The sequence below is a fragment of the Monodon monoceros genome, unplaced genomic scaffold (genome assembly GCF_005190385.1).
Source record: "Monodon monoceros isolate NGI ecotype Baffin Bay Population unplaced genomic scaffold, NGI_Narwhal_1 Super_Scaffold_1, whole genome shotgun sequence".
Taxonomy (NCBI): domain Eukaryota; kingdom Metazoa; phylum Chordata; class Mammalia; order Artiodactyla; family Monodontidae; genus Monodon; species Monodon monoceros.
The window spans coordinates 61,611,430-61,631,829 of record NW_021703765.1 but is presented as its reverse complement, the minus strand read 5'-3'; the positions used below and the strand labels follow the sequence as shown (position 1 = coordinate 61,631,829).

At 50.8% G+C, this 20,400-nt stretch overlaps 1 protein-coding gene across 4 annotated transcripts; it reads left to right on the top strand.

Annotated features, from left to right (window-relative positions):
* Nucleotides 1-3,301: 3,301 nt before the first annotated feature.
* On the top strand, nucleotides 3,302-20,241 carry YPEL1 (yippee like 1). 4 transcript variants are annotated; one of them, XR_003793745.1, is made up of 7 exons: nucleotides 3,302-3,385; nucleotides 15,299-15,581; nucleotides 16,872-16,915; nucleotides 17,267-17,375; nucleotides 18,072-18,286; nucleotides 19,103-19,189; nucleotides 19,614-20,241. XR_003793745.1 is itself a non-coding variant. In XM_029224176.1 (5 exons), exons 2-5 carry the CDS (start codon nucleotides 15,375-15,377, stop codon nucleotides 18,159-18,161), a joined length of 450 nt encoding a protein of 149 aa, XP_029080009.1. In that variant the 5' UTR covers nucleotides 3,302-3,385; nucleotides 15,299-15,374; the 3' UTR covers nucleotides 18,162-20,241. The 4 variants fall into 4 exon arrangements, 2 of the variants coding, with proteins under 2 accessions (XP_029080009.1, XP_029080015.1); XR_003793744.1 differs by having other exon boundaries at nucleotides 18,072-19,189; XM_029224176.1 differs by having other exon boundaries at nucleotides 18,072-20,241.
* The last annotated feature ends 159 nt before the right edge of the window (nucleotides 20,242-20,400 follow it).

The following is a 20,400-nucleotide window of genomic DNA, read 5'->3' as shown; positions in this document are numbered from 1 at the left end:
TCAGAAGTCCCCTCCCAACGTCCAGCTGCCTCAAAGCTTGAGGGGACAGAAGCGGGAAGTTAGGGGAGCTGGGGACCAGCCATGCCACGTGGGGCATTGGAGGGACTCTGGCTTTTAGTCTGTGCAAAGCAGAAAGCTCCTGGGAGCTTTCAGAGGTGGCGGATCTGGTTGTTGTTTTAAAAGCATCTGTCCACAGAGAACACAGTTAAGGAGGCAAAGCCTGCAGCTCAGGGCCACGTGGGCTGGGGCAAGGATCTAGACGAGAGGAGTGTGGTGTGGCCCTGGGCGTGGGGGCGGCTGTGGGATGTGATGGGGAGAGAGGAGGTGAGGGGCTGGGGGTTCTGGCCGGTGCTGGGAGGGGGCAGCGCCTTCTGCCGAGGTGAGGAAGAAGGCAGCTTGATGGAGGGTGTGCAGAGCTTGAGGTCTCATGGACCTCTGAGGGGGATGCAATCGGCAGCTGGACGTGAGCCTGGAGTGCGGGGCTCAAGGGAGTTGTCTGTGCTGGGAGCTGTTGGGGCCCCAGCCTCAGGAGGGTGGGAGAGCCGGTGACGCGGGGCCAGAGAGGAGGAGAGAGCAGAGCCTGGGACCAGAGTGAGAAAGCGGTTAAAGAAGATGACCAGCTGAGTGAAATGCTGCTCGGACTGTCCTGTCAGATGTGGCTAGAATCAGACCCGAGGTTTGGTGGGGAGGGTGGGATGGGAATCTCAGAGTGGGAGGAGCCGGGCTGGCTCTGCAGGGTTGCGGGGAAACATGGTGACAGCGGAGAGGGGTGTGGAGATGACAGCAGGTCCCATAATCTGCTGGGACCACCCAGGGAAGAGGGGACCGAGGATACAGTAGAAAGGGTGTGTGCACTGGTGGACCACATGGACTGGTGGTGGCAGGTGGGCTGGGAGACGGCTGGGAGCAGGACACAGCAGAGGGGGAGGAGCAGAAGGAGGGAGGAGTGCCATCCAGGAAGGGGGCTTAGACGGACACAAGAGGTGTGGCAGGTAGGGTAGCCAGGAGGAGGGCACTGCCCCGGAACCCAGTCTCCCCGAGCCACGCAGAGTCCCATCCACCCGGGACGGGGTCTTCCCAGAAAGTATGTGGTGTGAGAAGGGGGCCGAGGCAGGAGGTGAGACATGAGGGTGGGTAGGTGGGGGGGGACAGTGAGTGTGGCCCTGAGTGTGGTGACGGCGGCTGTGGTGGGGATGCCAACAGGAGGGGGCCAGGGAGCAGAGTGGTATCCCAGAGCGGGCTGCCCGTAACTGAGGGTATGGAAGGTGGTGACCAGGCAGTGGGTGGCAGCCTGCTGGCTGTGGCGGATGGAGGGCTTGTGAAATTGTGTAGGGAGTCATATGCAGGCTGTGGTTAAGTAAAATAAAACAGGAGAGTATAGAAAATATTAGGGCCTTGCACAAGGATGCAGATTAGATCATGAAACTTGTCCTATACATGTGGGTGCTGGATCATAATGTAGAATGTGTTTTGTACTATTTTTTACTATAGTAAAGCACAATAACGTAACATTTGCCATTTTAACCATTCTTAAGTTTGTAATGCAGTGGTGTTAAGTGCATGCACATTCTTAAGTGCAACCATCCCCCCGATTTTTCATCATCCGAAACAGAAACTTTGTACCCATAAAATGTAAATTTTACTGTGGTCATAGTTAAAAACATTTGAAAGGCACTGGTCAGTGGCCAGCGAGGGGGCTCGTGTCTGGGGTCGCGCAAAGGGCAAGATCCTTGCAGGAGAGGGCCAGTGAGCTGACAGGCCAGGGCACTGTGGCTGCACTCACTTCCATTCTAAGGGAAAGCTGTGTCTCCAAGAAGGAAGCCAGGAAATGCAAAGAACAACAGCGAATCTGGTGCTAAATTTTTCAAAGAATGAAGGGGTTTGAAGAAATAGTGCAAAACTAATCGAAGGGCCCAACTACCACTCATAGCTAGATATTTAGGTTAGTATTGAGCAGCCAGGAAAAATGTTAAAAAACCTGCAATTAAAAAAAAACCTGCAATAACAGAAAAAAAGCAGGATACAAAATTATAAAACTTTGGCTCACATCAAAATTAGGATTTTTTTTTCAGCAGAGGACTGGCTGAGAAAAAATATTTGCAATAGCAAAAACAACCAAAGCTTAATATTTTAGACAATCAAAGGAATCTTGAAAATTCACAAGAAAAAGGAAACGCAGTTGGAGATGGAAGGAGACCTGAAAGGCTCAATAGTTCATGAAAAGGTGCAAGAACCGTCTTCAAGTCACTTAGCAGCGGGCTCTGTGGAAGCCGGGAGCTGGGGACGTGGCCGGGAGAACGGCCGCGCTCCAACAGCAGATGGGACTCACCCAGAGGCACCGAGAGCTGTGCGGATACATTGCATCGCAGGAAGGAAACAAGATCAATCAAGGGCGCTACCATGTATAGGAAGGATATCTACGCTGTGACCCAAACGGGGTGGGCTGATGCTGATGCTGGGATTTAAACATCAATCTAGGGAGAAAGGCCGGGGGACCCACACACTGAACACAGGGGAGGCCTGCGGGGCGGCGTGCGGACGCGGGGCGGGACGGGCTGTCCGGGGCTTCCCCACGGGCCACGTGTGCATCCAAGGCGCTCAGGTCCAGCAGCTCGGAGCTGCCGGGATGGGGGCGGGGTGGCGACGCGGAGGACCCGCCCTCGGGACGGGGTCGTCGAGGGGTCCGGCCAGGAAGCCCGGCCCGCGCCCCCTCCCCCAGCCCCCAGGGCTGTGAGCCGGCGTGGCCTCGGCCGACCCACGTGTGCCGGGAAGAGCAGACGACCGCCAGCTTCCCGGACTCGTGATTCCGACCGCCCCAGAAACCGCTGGCCGAGATCTCAGCTCTGGGCAACCCGCGCCTGCGCGCCGCCCTCCTCTTTTTGGGCCCGCCCCGCCCTAGCCCCGCCCCATCCCCGCCCCTCTCGGCCCCGCCCCCGCTGCCCTCGACTCTCACTGGCGGGATCCGAGGCCGCGCTCGGCGGGCCGGCCAATGGGGGCGCGACGCTCCCCCCCGCGGCACGTGCGCCCTGCCCTGCCCAGCTGAGGGCGAGCCGGCCGAGCTGTGGGCGGGGGCGCGCGGGGCGGGGGCGCGCCGTTGGGGCGGGGCGAGGGGCGGGGCGCGCGGCGTGTCCGGGGGTAGGGGCGCGCGCTGATTGGTCGGCGCCGCGCTCCCAGGCCGTTAACGGCGGCGCGGCGGGGCAGCGGCTTCAAAACAAAGGGCAGGCGGCCTGGGGGCGGCGGCGGCGGGCATGTCTCGCGCGCAGCCGGAGAGGCAACGGCCGCAGCGCGTCCCGGACCGCGCCGGGGCCGCCGGAGAGCCGCGCCCGCGCTGAGCGAGGCCGGGCCGATGGGCGCTGCGGGCTGGGGCGCGGACCGGCGGGCGGCGGTGAGTAGGGCGGGCCCGGCGGGCGCACCGGGCGGTGTCGGCCGTGGGGCGGGGGGCGCGCTGCGGCGAGACCACCTGCGTTCGGCGCGGTCCGCGACTCCGGGTCAGGAGCGTTTCCCCGGTTCTCCCTCCTCCCGCCCCTCCCCACCCCGCCCTGGAGAAGGCTCGGGAGGAGCCGCCCGCCTGACGGTAACAGGCTTTTCCCCTAAAAGAAAGGTCGCGCCTGGGGAGGGAAATGAGGACAAAAGGGGCCTCCCAGCGTGTTCACGGAAGGGGGGCGTTTCAAGTTGCCCACGTGAAGGGCGAGGCCGAAATGCCTCGCTCCGCATTCGTTCCCCACTTGTGGCACCGACTGAGTTTCACGGGCGCAGAGCCTGCAGGAGCCTGACTCCTCTCCCGGGCGGGGCCGGTCTCCAACGGGCATCGCCGGGAGTCCAGGTTACGTGTCAAGTTCTGCGTGGGTAAGGGCTGCAGTTCCGTCTTAGATGGACCACGGTGTGGACGACGTTGGCGTCCCCACCCCAAGATTCTTCTGTGCAGTTGCATTTTTCTTCTGTATGAAATATACACACCTCAACCTGTTGTTTCCTTGCAAAGAATGTTATTCTTTCCACCCATAACCCTCAATCTCCTGAACTCCTACCTAGGCCTCCTTCCTCCGGGGATGGCCTTCAGGTGCGTCCCTGAGCAAGCTGCTGCTCTCCCTGCACCTGTGCCTGCTGCGGCCTCCGCTCTGCTCCGAGATGGAACACACGTTGGTTGAGCCCCTGCCCCTCCGCGGCAGCTGTGCTTAATCCCGGTGTTGAGTGTTGCGATCCTGCCCGTGTCCCCCCGACCCTCGCCGTGGGATCTGGTCTGAGGGGAGCTAACTCAGGCTCTGGGAGCCCCTCCCGCTGCCTCCCCTTGCATCTCAGGGGCTAGAGTGTCTTCTGCGTGTGGGAGCCCCTCAGCCAGGACCAGGGGGACCCCATCTTAGCACAGCTGTAGCACAAGTCTTGGCCTGTAGTGGGCACTTTTAAAAAGTAACTGAATGATCTTAATCACCAATCTGATTAATCGTTTTTCTGATTTTATTTTTTTTTAATTTTATTTATTTTTGGCTGCGTTGGGTCTTTGTTGCTGCGCGCGGGCTTTCTCTAGCTGTGGCAAGTGGGGGCTACTCTTTGTTGTGGTGCGCGGGCTTCTCACAGCGGCTTGTTGCGGAGCACGGTCTAGGTGTTCAGGCTTCAGTAGTTGTGGCACACGGGCTCAGTAGTTGTGGCTCTTGGGCTCTAGAGCGCAGGCTCAGTAGTTGTGGCGCACGGGCTTAGTTGCTCCATGGCATGTGGGATCTTCCCGGACCAGGGCTCAAACCCGTGTCCTCTGCATTGGCAGGTGGATTCTTAACCACTGCAGCACCAGGGAAGTCCCCGTCTTTCTGATTTTAAATCAACTTCTTTATTTTGGAAACTTTAGATTTACACAAAAGTTGCAAGGATAGTACAGACAGTCCCAACGTGCCCCGCACTCCATATCCCCGGTGTTACCATCCCATGTTGCCATGGTATGTTTGCCAAAGTTAAAAACTGTTAGAGGTATATGCCTTTGACTAAACTCCAGACATTACTTTTTCCATTTTTGAAGCACTAAAATTTATAAAGCTCTTTATGTTGAGAGCCTTTGACCCCTACCTGCCTTCACCAGGTTCCGCCAGGATCCTCTCAAGGGGCGGGGGTGGCGGGTACAGACGGCAAGGACTTTCCATGCAGTGTCTTTTTCTCCCTGGTAGGCTGATGAGTGGAACATAGTTTCAAATATGAAGAAGCAGTAGAAGTCCCCTGCTTTAAAACCTTCTCATCTCTGACACTTTATTCGCAAGTCACTTGCTTTTAACTTCTTAGAAAGTAGTTAGATCTGCTAATCAGCAAAACCTGCAGGGAGTGGGAATTGTGAGCAGAGAGTTGATTGAGGGGAGGATGGAGAAAGTTCTGAACCGCCAGGTCACTGGAGGCTGAGGGTTCCGGGGAGGGCAGTGTGAGTTGAATTCAGCAAAGAAGTCGAGAGAATGAGGTCCAGTCAGCTGCCGGCGACATCACTCCCGTGATAGTGGCACCGGCACTGCTGAAAGCCTGTCGCCGGTGATGGAGCCAAGCCACGTAGTTCATACCTGGGAAGCCTGAGAACCAGGACCAGGGTTCCCCATGGGGTTTGTGAGGCGTTGAGACAGCTTGCCAACCCTAGGCTACTGCAACAGCAACCTGACACCTGGTGTGATTCTTGGGTCCTTTGTGGGACTCACGATTCACCCCCATTTTACAGATTGGGTACCAGCTCAGCTTGAGGCCCCACAGGCTCTGCGTATGTGGCTTGGTTGGGTCAAGCCCCCTCAGCAGCCTGACTCCCGCAGCCACATGGCCCCCAAAGCCCCAGCACCGGCCCCATTCTGGCTTCTCTCTGCCTCTCTGTTTTTTCCCTTCCCTTCCCCAACACAGGGATGCTTAATTATGTTTCAATTAGCATGTGCTTAATAAAATGGCATAAGATTCCCAGGCTCTTTCCTCCCACTTCCAGCTGAAGACAGGGCAGCCCTCTCTCTGTCATGCCTGCATCTTCCCTTCTTAGCGAGGAAAAAGGCAACCTCTGCTAGGAGGCATCCCAGGGCCACAGCTGGGAAACTTAGTTAGTGGGAGAAATTAAAAAGAATGTATCACAGGTTCTTAGAAAAGAAAGGCTCAGTGCCAGCGCCCTCCTCAGCAGTCTTGTGGGAGGAGGCGGAGGCAGGCCACGCTGGGGGAATGAGGGGGCTGGTTATGGGGGGACGTGGGGGCAGCTGGTGGGGCATGAGGGCAGAGGGGGCTTCATCTGAGGGCACAGGAGGCGGCCGGGAGAACTGAAGGAGTCTTCTTGCCCCTCCCAGCGGGTCCAGGAGTCCAGGAAGGCTGCGGTTCCAGGGACGTGGAAAAAAACTTTTCACCCTCTAATTTAAGTAGGAAGTCCATGTGTGAAAAGGGAAGCTGGTACTGCCCAAAGCAAATTGTACACGTGCTGTTGCTCTTTGATGGACACCTTCCGTGCCCCCCCCCAACGCCTGTGGGCCCATGTGCTGTGTGTGTGTGTGTTTGTGATCGGTACCTACACTTGGTATCAAAATCAAAAGTTACAAAAAAGTAGATGGTGAGAACGAAGTGGCTGAGGCCCCACCTTAGAAACAGTTCTGTTAAGTCCATCAGTGCATTTGGCCAGTCTCTTGGTGAGACGGGAGATGGTTTCTAATCTCTAGTTATTACAGGCAATGTTGTAACAGCCTTTTCCCGGGTTACTTTGCACAGGGGCCAAGCAGCCTGGGGGGAAATGCCGGGGATGGACCCTGGGCCTGGGGCCTGCGCCTAGGAGCGCCAGTGGGTGCTGCCAGATGGCAGTGATGTCCCAGGTGCCTTCGCCAGTGGGGTTGTCAACTTTTTAAAATTTTTGCCAACCTGCTAGGTTGTAAGACAGGTACAGTGTGCCTTTGGTTTGCATCCGTTTGTGATGTTCACACCTGCTCACGTGTCTACAGACACATGTTTACAGGGGTCCAGGGTGTAGATTCTCAGCTTTGAATCCAGCTGCACAGCTTGCTTACTAGCTCTCGGGGTGTCCGTTTCCCTGTCTGAATGGTGGGACTAATCAGACCACTCGTGTCTTAGGGCTGCTGTTAATTCATGGGATTCTCATAGACCAGCAGCAGCCTGGGCCACAAGGCTCTTGGGCACCTCGTGATGGTGCTGGATGGGCTGCTCTCTCCTTGCTGGATAGGACAGGCGCGTGGGCAGCACCTTGGCCTTCTGAGCTGTGTTCTTCCCCACTGTTGCCAGCGCTGGAGCTTGTGCACCAGCCCCAGGGAGACCCGCTTCCCTGCCCGCCTGTGCCTCCGTCCCTCCCCGCAGCCAGATGGGCGAGGCAGGGCTGGGAGGACAAGTGAACCCGTATGGGGACGAGAAGGGCCGGGAGCCCACGCCCTCCCAGGAGTGTCAGCTGCTTGCTTGGGTGCTGGTTCTCAGGGTTTGTCTTTGGAAGCGTGGTAACAGCACCATATGGACATGGGCCTGATTTACGCTGTCTTAAAATAAATATCCATGCTTATTTTAGGAGAGAAACTTCTGGAATCCAGAATGTTGTTTTTGGCCTAAGAACTTACCCCACACTAACATCTTCGTGGGGTGGTGGCTGCTCCCCAAACCCCGGGGACACAGCGGCTGCAGTAGGCACGTGATGCATTGCACCTCAGGTACTAAGGTGGGTCCTGACTTGTCAGCAGGTGTGGTTGGAAGAGCCCGTCTGAGTACTGGTGGCTGGAGAACTTGGCCAGGATTTCCCTGCCTCGGGGACATCCAGCCTGAAAGCCTAGTTAAATCACGACATGCTTCTCTGTGACTGAGATCCAGCCAGGTTGAGCCGCTGCTCCGCTAGGACCCCTGGGAGGGCGGTGACAGGGGCGGAGGGCAGGACACAGAGGGCGGGACGCCAGGGTGGGAGGCACACCCAGCCTTTGAAGGGTGACTGTGGGTGCTGAGGATGGACCAGGCTCCACAAAGGTGACAGGAGCCCGAGAGTGGGGCTGCTCCGAGGGAAGGGGCGTTCAGGTAGGCCCCCGGCATGTGGGGGGCATTCACGGCATGGAGAAATTCAAAGAAACAGAAACACTTGGCAAGTTGCCACTTTATTTTATTTGTGGGATCTTAGTTCCCCAACCAGGGACTAAACCCGGGCCCCCTGCAGTGGGGGACGGAGTCCTAACCTCTGGACTGCCAGGGACGTCCTAAGTTGCCCCTTTAAATAAGAGTCGCCCCATCAGAGGCCACTCTGATTTAGAAACGAGGGGTGTCCTGCTTTCTAATTATGAGTCAGAGTGGTGTCATTTGTCTAAAGGATGGGCTAAGTGAAGGCCGTTTCTTTAGTCTCTGTTCAGGTCACTGGGAGCCCTGCTTCTGCCACTAACAGGGCCCAGGACTCTGAAGGCCTGAACCACCAGGGATAAGAGAGGAGTTTATTCATTTAAGGGTCCTTTAAATACAAAGAGAAAAACTCAGGTGAAGATACTGAAACAGACAACATGTGTTCAGTCAGCATTGCAGTCAGAACAAGCGCTTTCCGTCCTTGCTAAGGCTGGTTTTTCTGTCCTGAGCCGGGATACCCCAGCCTTGGTGAGTCTGAATGACCCTGAAATGACCGCTCCCAGGCCGGCTCCGGCGCAGCACGAGCTTCCCTCTGGCTGCTTCTGGCCTCTGACGTGATGGAGTTCAGGACACACCACCCCAACGTGTGACACCTAGGCTTCCTGAGTATCTTAAGCTTGAAGGAGTTTGAGAAAACAGCAGAAGCAGGGTGGTCAGAGTGACCTTCTTCCCTGAACCCGGCCATGAAACTCCCCTTTGAGAGGGCCCCCTCCCTGCACCAGGAAGAGGGAAGGCAGGGAATTGGGGCCGAGAAATCTGTATAAACAAACCTTGTCTTGTCTTCCTAGTTACTCCTTCACCATGGACCACCCCAGCCCAAACCCCTCCAGCCTCGTCAGTTCTTCACAAACTTATTGATTCCTTGTCTAAAAGGTATAAAAGCTTCCTGCTCCTGTTACTCTGTTAGTTTCATTTTCAGACCCAGCCAGGGACCCTAAGAGGGTCAAGGAAAACTTTCCCTCCCCTGCAGACACTTGTAAGATAAGTTCTAGACTCAAAGCTCTCTCTTTGTCTCGCTGACTCCCTGGCTCATTTGTACACACACATACACCCTCCTGGATTGTGATTTGAATTGCATTTAACAATTACTTTGGGGACGGTTCATATATTTACAGTATCTTCCAGTCCTGGTCATGATTTAGCTCTCCATTGCTTTAGGTTTTTATTATACCCCTCAGAGTTTTCTAATGTTCTCTGTAAAGGTGCTTCCGGTCTTTGAATGTGCTCTTAGATACTTTATTGTTACACTGTTGTATGAGAGTATGTTTTCCCTTATAAGCCTTTTCTTGATTTACCAGCTGGCTGGGACTTCTGGTACCGTTGAATGGAAGTGGCAGTGTAGAGAGCATCCTGGTTTATTCCTGATGTCAAAGATAATGTTTTCTAAGTTTTACCATTAAGCATGATGTTTGCTGTGAGTGGTTTTGGGATTTTTTTATTTGTTTGGTAGATGCCTCGTAAAAGGTAAGGAAGTTCTCTTACAATCTTAGTTTGTGTGGAATGTTTTTTAAATTGTGAATGGATGTTAAATTTTTGTTGAATGCTTTTTTTTTTTGCATCTATTGAGATAAACAGAACAATTGGTGGTAAATTTTTCTGAAATTAAATGATCTTGCATTCCTGTGATAAAATCACCTTAATTATATTGTACCATCCTTTAAAATACTGCTAGACCCTGTTTGGTCATATTAGGATGTTTGCATCTTGGTTTCTTTGAAGAAACTTACAGTGAATTCCTTTTTTTTTGTTTCCTGCACCGCGGGTCTTTCAGGATCTGTTCCCTGACCAGGGGTTGAACCGGGGCTACAGCAGTGAAAGCCCAGAATCCCAACCACTAGGTCACCAGGGAACTCCCCTGAATTCCATTCTTGTACTGCCCTGACCCAGGTTTGGTGTCAGTTTAAGCTACATCAGATGGTTGGAGAGTGCTTCCCCTTTCTCTTTCCTGAAAGAGTTTGTGTTGGATTGGAATGAATTCTTCCTTGAAGTATGGTGGAACTCTTCAGGGAAGCTCCTTGCCTGTAGGTGTGTTTGATTTGCATTGATATGTGTGCATATTGGGGGAGGAGACTTTTTACCAGTGATTTGATTTCCTTGATGTTTATAGGATTATTCAGGTTTTCTATTTCTTCTTGAATCATATATATTTTTTTATTTTTATTTTTATTTTTTTGCGGTATGCGGGCCTCTCACTGTTGTGGCCTCGCCCGTTGTGGAGCAAAGGCTCCGGAAGCGCAGGCTCAGCAGCCATGGCTCACGGGCCCAGCCGCTCCGTGGCATGTGGGATCTTACTGGGGCGCGAACCCGTGTCCCCCGCATCGGCAGGCGGACTCTCAACCACTGCGCCACCAGGGAAGCCCTTGAATCATATTTTTAACTTAATGTTTTCCAGTAATTTATCTGTGTGGTTTACATTTTCCAATATATTGACTTAAATTGACCGCAGCACCTCTTCCCCATGAGACTTGCCCCCAGAAGGCATTTCTGATGGCTGGCTCTGCTGTCAGAGGTCATTAGTCTTTTCCGAGAATGCACATTTGCCTTGGCGATCCCCCCTAGTGGATCCAAGTTTTCCTTTTCTGTTTCAATATTTTTTTCCTATTTCTTTCCCTCCTTATATTTTTTGGGGGTTCTTTTCCTGTTACTTCTCAAACTTCTTAAAGATGGGTGTTTAGCTCATTAATTCCACCTGCTTATTTTCTAATAAGAGTCTACATTCCCCTTTAAGTTCTGGTAAGTACCTATTTTGTTATTGTTTAGTTCAAAATATTTTCTAATTTCCATTATTCTTAGACGCATGGGTATATAGAAGTACATTTCCTAAATTATAAACATATGAGGATTTTTCTTTTTTTTTTTTTTTTTTTTTTTTTTTGCGGTACACGGGCCTCTCACTGTTGTAGCCTCTCCCGTTGCGGAGCACAGGCTCCGGACGCGCAGGCTCAGCGGCCATGGCTCACGGGCCCAGCCGCTCCGTGGCGTGTGGGATCTTCCCGGACCGGGGCACGAACCCACGTCCCCTGCATCGGCAGGCGGACTCTCAACCACTGTGCCACCAGGGAAGCCCGAGGATTTTTCTAGTTATACTTTATTATTGATTTCTAATTTAATTGTATTGTGGTCATCAGAGAATATACTGTGGTTTCAGTCCTTGAATTTGTTGAGATGTGCTGTGTGGTCAACTTTTGTAAATGTGTGCAGTAAATGAGTCTGTGGTTCTTAGATACAGTTTTCTACATGTATTTTAATTCCAGTTTCTTCATCACAATGTGCAAATCCTGTATATCTGCCCTCGTTTGTGTTGTTCTACCAGTTAGTGAAAGATGCAGTAAAATATATACTATATTTTATACAAATATATACTACGTATTTATATATACTAAATATACTATAAATATATAAATTACTATGTAAACTATTTATATACTACAATTACTAGTCCTATTTTGATTATAAATTTATCTCAAGGTTTTTTCAATTTTTGACTTACATATTTTGAGACTGTGTTATTAGGTAACAATATTTACACTTGCTGTTTATCTCCCTGCTGTTTTATCTCATAAAGTTTTTCGATTAAATATTACTGTGTAGGGACTTCCCTGGTGGCACAGTGGTTAAGAATCCACCTGCCGATGCAGGGGACATGGGTTCGATCCCTGGTCCAAGAAGATCCCACATACCCTGGAGCAATTAAGCCCGTATGCCACAACTACTGAAGCCTGTGTGCCACAACTACTGAAGCCTGTACACCTAGAGCCTGTGCTCTGCAACAAGAGAAGCCACTGCAGTGAGAAGCCCACGCACCACAACGAAGAGTAGCCGCTGCTCGTGGCAACTAGAGAAAGCCTGCGCGCAGCAACAGAGACCCAATACAGCCAAAAATAATTTTAAAAAATTTTAAAATGTTACTATATAAGCAAAATATGAGTATATTTAATATAGTTTTTACTTTATTATTATTTTTCAATATTTGTTTTTAGTTTGGCTGCGCTGGGTCTTTGTTGCGGCATGCGGGCTTCTTAGTTGCGGCATGCAGGATCTAGTTCCCTGACCAGGAATCAAACCCGGGCCCCCTGCATTGGGAGTGCGGAGTCTTACCCACTGTACCACCAGGGAAGTTCCTTTACTTTATTATTTAAATATCTTTTTCTATCCTTTTGCTACTTTAACTTCTACTTTTTGTTAATTTTTATTGAAATATAGTTGATCTACAATGTTGTGTTAGTTTCAAGTATACAGCAGAGTGATTCAGTTATACATATATACATATACTGATTCTTTTTCAGATATTTTTCCCTATATGGGAAAGATTACAGAATATTTAGTAGAGTTCTCTGTGCTATACAGCAGGTTCTTGTTGGTTATCTATTTATATATAGTGATGTGTGTAAATTAATCCCAAGCTCCTAATTTATCCCTCCCCCCCAACCCCCTGCCCTACCTTTCCCCTTTGGGAACCATAAGTTTGTTTTCTAAGTCTGTGAGTCTGCTTCTGTTTTGTAAATTAGTTCATTTGTATCAGTTTTTAGATTGTACCTGTAAGTGGTATCATATAATAGTTATCTTTCTCTGTCTGACTTAACTTCACTTAGTATGATCATCTCTAAGTCAGTCCATGTTGCTGCAAGTGGCATTATTTCATTCTTTTTTATGGCTGAGTAATATTCCATTGTAGAAATATACCACATCATCTTTATCCATTTATCTGTCGATGGACACTTAGGTTGCTTCTGTGTCTTGTCTATTGTAAATAGTGCTGCAATGAACATTGGGGTGCATGTATCTCTTCAAAGTATGATTTTCTTCGGATATTTGCCCAGGAGTGGGATTGTTGGATCATATGGTAGCTCTGTTTTTAGTTTTTAAGAAACCTTCATACTGTTCGCAATAGTGGCTGCACCAATTTACATTCCCACCAACAGTGTAGGAGGGCTCCCTTTTCTCCACATCTTCACCAACATTTGTTATTTGTGTTCTTTTTGATGATAGCCATTCTGACAGGTGTGAGGTGATATCTCATTGTGGTTTTGATTTGCATTTTTCTGTTTTAACTTCTTTGTGTGAATCACATACATACAAGATATCCATAAAACAAATATACTGTTAGCAAATAATTATGATTCATAGGTCTGTGTTGCCACCACCCAGGTTCTAGCCATATCTTTTTATCCTTTCTGCATCCTTGTTTAAGGTGTGTGTCTCATAAGTAACATCTAGATAAAGTTTGTTTTCTGTCTAGTTGAAACCTTCAACTCTAACATTTAGTTCATTTATATTTAATATATGCATTGAAATATTTGGGTTTAAATCTTCCTTCTGTCTTTGTGCTTCCTGTTCTTCCCATGGTGTTTTTCCTCCCTTCCTCACCTCCCTTTACAGGTTTGGAAGTTATACACCTGCTCTTTGTTCTTGCAGAAGTTTCATCAGAAATTACAACATTTATCCTTAATGTACCAGAATCTACATTTAATCCATACGTGGGTCTTCTTTTTTGGACAGTACCCAGACTCTGGGAGTCATTGGTCTGAGCCTTCACCCTGGCTTCTCCTGCTCACATATCATGAGCGGATCTCTTCAAAGTTCTGTGAGACGCTGCTGCTCTGCCCACCTGCACATTGACCATTTTCTTTACTCACTATTCCGCCTTCTTTTAGAGTCTGAAGTTTAGACTTTAGTGGAGGTTTTTTGTTTTGTTTTTCTGTCTGAATCATATCCTTGGATTTCCTTTAGAGATATTTTGCAGAAGTCAAACTTTTTAGTTGTCTGCAAATGTCATTTCCTGAATTCTTTTTATTTATTTATTTATCTATCTATCTATTTATTTATTTATGGCTGTGTTGGGTCTTCGTTGCTGTGCGCAGGCTTTCTCTAGTTGCGTGAAGCAGGGGCCGCTCTTCATTCCAGCGTGTGGGCTTCTCACTGAGGTGGCTTCTCTTGTTGCGGAGCACGGACTCTAGGTGAATGGGCTTCAGTAGTTGTGGCTCGCGGGCTCTAGACCGCAGGCTCAGTAGTTGTGGCGCAAGGGCCTAGTTGCTCTGCGGCATGTGGGATCTTCCCGGACCAGGGCTTGAACCCGTGTCCCCTGCGTTGGCAGGCGGATTCTTAACCACTGCACCACCAGGGAAGCCCCCATTTCCTGAATTCTTGAAAGATATTTTCACTGCATGTAGAATTCTGGGAAAGCAGTTATTATCTTTCAGGACTTTACAGGTACCTTCCCCTACTGCCTTCTGGGTTCCACTGTTTTACTTGGGAAGTTGCTGTTGAAAGGTAATTTTCCCTTCCTTTCTGGATGCTTCTAAGACTGTTTTTCTTTTTTCTTTGATGTTCTGCAGTTTCACTGTTATGTGATCAGCTGTGGCTTTTTTATTTATCTTGCTTGGGATTGTTGGACTTGTCTGTGGATTGGTGTCTTTCTTCAGTTCTGGAATCGCCTCCTCATCTCCTCACATAGTGCCTCTGCCCCATTTTCCTCTCACTTTACCTTCTGTAAATCCACACACTTCTGTGCTTTTGCTGTCAGATCCAAGAAGTCACTGCCAAATCCAACATCATGAAGATTATTCCCTACATTTTCTTCTAAGGGTCTTATAGTTTTTACATTTAGTTCCTTGATCCATTTTGAGTGCATTTTTGTATATGGTGTGAGGCAGGGGTCCAACTTCATTCTTTCACATGTCAATATCTTGTTTTCCCACACCATTTGTTGAAAAGACTGTTCTTTCCACATTGAATGGTTGTGACACCCTTGTTGAAAATCACTTGACTTTATATGTGAGGGTTTACTTCTGGACTGACACGTAATTTCTCAGAGATTAATACTGGATCCATCACACACGTATTCATAAATGTCATGGTGCTTTGAGTCGCCAGTTCCATTGTTTGGGACAAGATGTATGCAGTGCTGCTGGCCTCACTCAGATGGGAGTCGTGTTGGCTGCTGTTTCCCGTTTTCTGAAGCCACACAATATAAGATGTATTTGGGCAAGTTTTCTCAAATTATTTATGTGTAAAACTAGTTCACCTGCCACTTCCAACTAAATTTAGAATGGCTAAGCCATGATTAGCTATTAGTGTTTTATGTACTCATATTACTATTGAAGTATTAGATCTTTAACGTCTAGGCCTGCACGTCCCTTCTTCACAACAGGCTTCCTAAACACACTTTTTGTGTTTCATTCTCTCTGTGACCCTCTGCTCTGTGTTGACTTGTTGACAGGTTGTGGTGTTTTTCTCTCACCCCGGCTGTGTGGACAGAGCCACACGCCCTCCGAACAACAACGGCTCTTGCGTGCATGTTCCAGTGTTTCTTCTGTCAGAGAGCCCAGCAGAGCTGCAGCTCCTCCCGTGCCAGCCCTGAGCTGAGCCAGGAGTGCCCAGCAGAGATGGTGAAGATGACAAGGTCCAAAACTTTCCAAGCGTATCTGCCAAACTGCCACCGAACGTACAGTTGTGTCCACTGCAGGGCCCACCTGGCCAATCACGATGAGCTGATCTCCAAGGCAAGTGTCTGGTCAAGAACTCAGTAGGCTGTCCTCAGCCATGATCACTGAGCCTAAGTGTAGACAAATACTGAACCACCCCATGGCCTCCTGGGTTTGCTGGGCCCAGAATGTCTGGAGCCCTGTGGATGGCACTGAGGGAAATTGTGTGTGTGAGTGAGGGCAGCTACATCGTGGTCTTGGCCGAGTGGTGGGTTTTGGGGGCCAGGCCACGGGCCTCTGAAGATCCCATAGTAAGATGAGCCAGTGACTTGTAAGAGCAGTTAAATTCATGTAAAGCCAGAGGACGTGGACAGTACAAAGGAAGCCTGGAAAATCTGTGGAAATAGTTTCATAATAAGGGAATTAAGAAAATTTTAAAACTCAGAATGGTTAAGAAGAGAAGAGGCTGCCTTGGGGGCAATTGGATCTTTCAGGAAAGAGCCTGGGAGGGAAGCTCTGCCAGGGCCACGGTGCTGTGGGGGCCACGAGCAGCCCCCTGGGGGTGAAGAGGGCAGGACCTGCCTCATTGCCTTGAACTCTTGACTAGCAGTTTGTCCTGTTTATAACCAACCACTTGGGAACATTTAAAACAATCCCTCGGGAGACAGTGATTGTCCTCCCTCCCCGTGCTTGTGGGTCACGACCCCCACCCATCCTCTAAGTCTGCCTCCCTGGGCAGGAGCCTTCTGCTCCTTTGAAAACAAAGTCATCAAGAAGTTTCTGGAATCCATGCTTAGGCCTCTTGTTTCAGGCAGTTAGAACATCATCTCTGTACTTGTGATAAGGAAGTGACAGGGTCCTTTTTTTGGGGGGGGACACACGTGCGGCTTGCAGGATCTTAGTTCCCTGACCAGGGATGGAACCTGTGCCCCGTGTAGTGGAAGTGCAGAGTCCTAACCACTGGACCACCAGGGAAGTCCTGGGTCCATCATCTTAAGGGAAAGCCATCAGATAAGGTGGTGTCTGTGCCATCACTGCTTCTGTGGCCATTCAGAAGTTTCAGTGGAAGGGCAGCCCCTCAGCACCAGCTTCGGAGGGAGAGCTGCTCCGGGGCCTCCAGATCGGCCGTGTAGCTCAGGCACTGCTCTGGCCACACGGTGGGGGGAGTGGGTTGTTAGTGTCGAAAAGGAATTTGAGGTGCTTCTTTCAAAGGACCCCAAAGCCAGTAGTAAGCTGTTCTTTAAAATAATCAAGCCTGGCCCTCTGGGTGGAGCCGCCCCGACGTGGCCTTGCGTTCCAGCTGGTGATGAATGGCGTCGCTTCCATCTGACCACGACAAAGCCTTTAACCCCTCTTTCTTCTTTGCAGTCCTTTCAGGGAAGTCAGGGACGAGCCTACCTCTTCAACTCAGTGTGAGTACCGCTGCCTTGGCCTTGCCAGTGCCGTGTCTGCCACCAGGCCCCGCGTGCTGCTCCTGAGAGCCTGCCAGTGCTCGCTGCCATCGAGGGCTCAGAAAAGCAGATGCTTTTTTCCCAGGCTGGGTGTGGTTTGTTTCCCACTAGGGTAGATCTTGATTTCCACCGAGACAGCAGGACTGTGGACCCCTCCCCACAGCCTGTCCCATCCTGAATTCTCGGGGGAGGCAAGAAGTTGTTCAAAGGTGGGGGGAGTCAGGAAGGACACCCTGTGTCCTGGGAACAGCTGGTGGGGGCGGAACTGTGGGCCCGGGGCCCCATGAGGGTCCCAGCGCCTCCTCCCCACAGGGTGAACGTGGGCTGCGGCCCTGCGGAGGAGCGGGTCCTTCTCACTGGCCTGCATGCCGTGGCGGACATCTACTGTGAGAACTGCAAGACCACACTCGGGTGGAAATACGTGAGTGACCGCGGGTCCGCTGTAATAAAGAACACGTTCCCAGTGGAAACAAAACATGCCAGGAAGCAGGATAGGTGCTGCCAGTCAAGGAACACGTTTTAAAACCACATCTTTTAGAGTCCATAGACTGGGGGAGGGAGGGATGGTCACCAGCCAGGTGGGAGGTGGGGGACTGGACATGACCCTGCAGTTGTGCTCACAGCAGACCCCTCGGGGCCCACCCCCAGGACCCGCCTGCGCCCCGTGCCCTGGTCCTGTCCCACACACCACCCACCCCCAGACTCCAGCACGGGGGGGCTGTGTCTGAGCCACTGCATCCCTCGCCCCTGAGAAGGGCCTTCCCCTGTCCACCATCTGTGACCCTGAGGACTTCACTCCCCTGTACCTGGAGTCCCGGGAAGGAGGCCTTTGCTTGGCTTCCCTTCCCAAACTGCCCTGCACGTGGTCGGTGCTCAGTAACAAACTTGAATCAATAGTTCCCGACAAGTTTCACCATCACTCTGCGAGTCCAGGCCAGACCTGCCCTGCTCCTGAGGGCTGGTCACCCAGATAGCCACCCCTCCCCTGCCCTGGACCACACGGCGCAAGGGGCGTCTGGGGAGACATGATACTGCAGTTATTTTCTTTGCAAAGTGTAAAATGAAGTTGAAAAACAAAACCGATTCTGTCCTGAAACCTTGTCTCTCTCTTTTCAAGGAACACGCCTTTGAGAGCAGTCAGAAATATAAAGAAGGAAAATTTATCATTGAGCTTGCTCACATGATCAAAGACAATGGTTGGGAGTAAAGTGAAAACTTTTGAATACGATTTTGTGAAAGAGACGGTAAAAGTAATGGAAACATAGGCACATCTGATGGCAGTGTTTCTTGAACTCGAGCCTCACAGGCGGCCTCTCCAGGCCAATCCCCTGGGTAAGGCGTCCCTCCAATCTGTGTCTTCTTCAATAACACGGTAATTTCTGAAAAGTTTCAATGCCCTTTTTCTAATTTCTCAAGATGTAGAGAAAAGACCTAACCAACTGGTGACTTATCCATCCAGCTAACACCTTCTTTAACCAATGCCTTTAAGATAGTTTGGCTGTGCTCCTTCGTGTTTGATAGAAAACCAGACCGAAGCCCTAAAGCCCACAGGGAGGTCTCTTCGGAGAGCCAGGTTCCCCTCTTGTTTGGAGAGAAGGTATGGTAACTTCTCCCCAATTCGCGGAACAACGTTGGTTATTCTTCTTGCAGATGAGCTGTGAGGGCACTGCTTACTTAGGAATCTCTCAGAAATCTATGAATCTATGCACGAAGGGTGTTTTTTAGCCTTGTTCAAAAACAGAGGCCACCAGTAATAACATTTTAGATAAGCTATAGAGAAATGTGTCTAATGTAACATGTTTATTTAAGCCAGTAGCTTCCTTATCTCACAGGCGAGTGAACGAGTCGTTAGCAGAGACGGTCTTGGGCCAGTGTGCAGGCCCAGGCCCATGGGGGCTCCAGGTCAGGCACTGGGCGGCTGGTCCATGGAGTTAAGAGTGGAACGCGCTGGACCAAGGGAAATCGGGTTTCCTTTTCTACTCTGATGTACTTGAAAAAAAAGAATTATTTTTTGCATATTTGAAAGAGGCCAGAGCAGGCTAAGCTTCCAAATTTAACATTTGCCAGATAGTTTTAAAATTGTGCAAAAGGTTACAGTTGGAAGACAGGTTTAAACTTTGCAGTGAAGATGTTTGGTTTGCTCAACAGGTCCCCGTGCCTCCCTGGTTCTGTCCTGTGGGCCGACACAGGCAAGGCCCAGCAGCCAGCCTCCCGAGTCCTACGTTTCTGCCACAGGTTCAAGTTCCGACTTACTGTGCCTATGCACGGAGTGGGCACCACCCACGGGTTCTGGCCGCTTTGCAGAGAATGGAGGCCAAAAGGCATTCCCACAACGGTTTTCGTTTTCAGTGTTCTACCTGGCTCTGGCCAGTGGGCCCAGCCTGCCACTGGGCGTCTGGGGGCCATCAGTGTGGTCACCGGGTCATGAGACTCCTGGGACCCCAGTGCTGAGGGTCAGAGAGAGGGCTGAGGGCGGGGGGAAGAGAGGAGGGTACAGGCCAGCTCCCAAACTCCTTCAGACGAGGTTAGTCCTATGGCCACAAGCGTGAGCTGGCTGGGGACAGAGAGGGACTGGCTGCCAGTTGGTGGGTGGCCCTCCCCTGACCCCCAGCCACTCACCTGGGCTTCCCTTTGACACCATCTCTGCCTGGACCTGCAGCCTGGATCGTGGGGAGTGTGCTGCCTGCCGGGTCGTCCACGAGGGTGACCAGCGGGCCTGAATGCATCTCAAGTTGCCAAGGGAAGTGCTTGGCACAGCGCAGACCTCCACTGCAGGCACTCTGCCGCCTCCCAAGCTGGGCCCTGGGCCTGGTCCTCAGTGCCCCGTGAAGGCCCAGCCAGCACCTTCCCTGAGACGTGAGTACAAATCCCTGAGACCCCACCTGAGCCAGCGGCTCCTCAGCCGGGCCTCCTCCCCAAGCTTCAGCCTGTGGCCCAGCTGCTTCTCCAAAAGATGCTTCCTGACGCTGAGGAACCTCCTAAAATTCCTTTGTATACACTCAACTTATATTTAGAGCTTTTGTGTGTTCTGGGCACAGTTACTGCTCCTCTGCTCTGAGCACTTTGGTTTTGTGCCGTCTCTGTGGTGGCATCGAAGTGTTTTTACCAGTGGTCCATGATGACTTTTGTATTTTTGTAGCTGACACCAACAAAGACTCTTAACACTTTTCTTGTTAGTCTTCTGCAAAATCCGAGCTCCTTTTGAAACCAAATGAACTGACCGTGAGCAGCTTCGAGGACGGACACTCACGAGACCACAACCAGATGTGCTGGTCAAGTGCTGGGATGCGCCACCCTTTTAAATTCCTAAACAGTAAATATCACCCTGTGACTTTTATTTATTTAAGATATTTTTTTTCCTTGCGAAGAGTGGGAGGTGATGCCAGGATTATAAATGCATTTAAGTTAAACTATGTAATGTCTTCTGCACAGTACATATACAGTAT

Excerpts from the sequence above, each read along its gene's own strand:
- YPEL1 (XM_029224176.1), top strand. The coding sequence starts at position 15,375 with ATGTTCCAGTGTTTCTTCTGTCAGAGAGCCCAGCAGAGCTGCAGCTCC. Across the intron at positions 15,582-16,871 it reads ACGATGAGCTGATCTCCAAG|TCCTTTCAGGGAAGTCAGGG; the intron begins GCAAGTGTCTGG and ends TCTTCTTTGCAG. Across the intron at positions 17,376-18,071 it reads CCACACTCGGGTGGAAATAC|GAACACGCCTTTGAGAGCAG; the intron begins GTGAGTGACCGC and ends TCTCTTTTCAAG.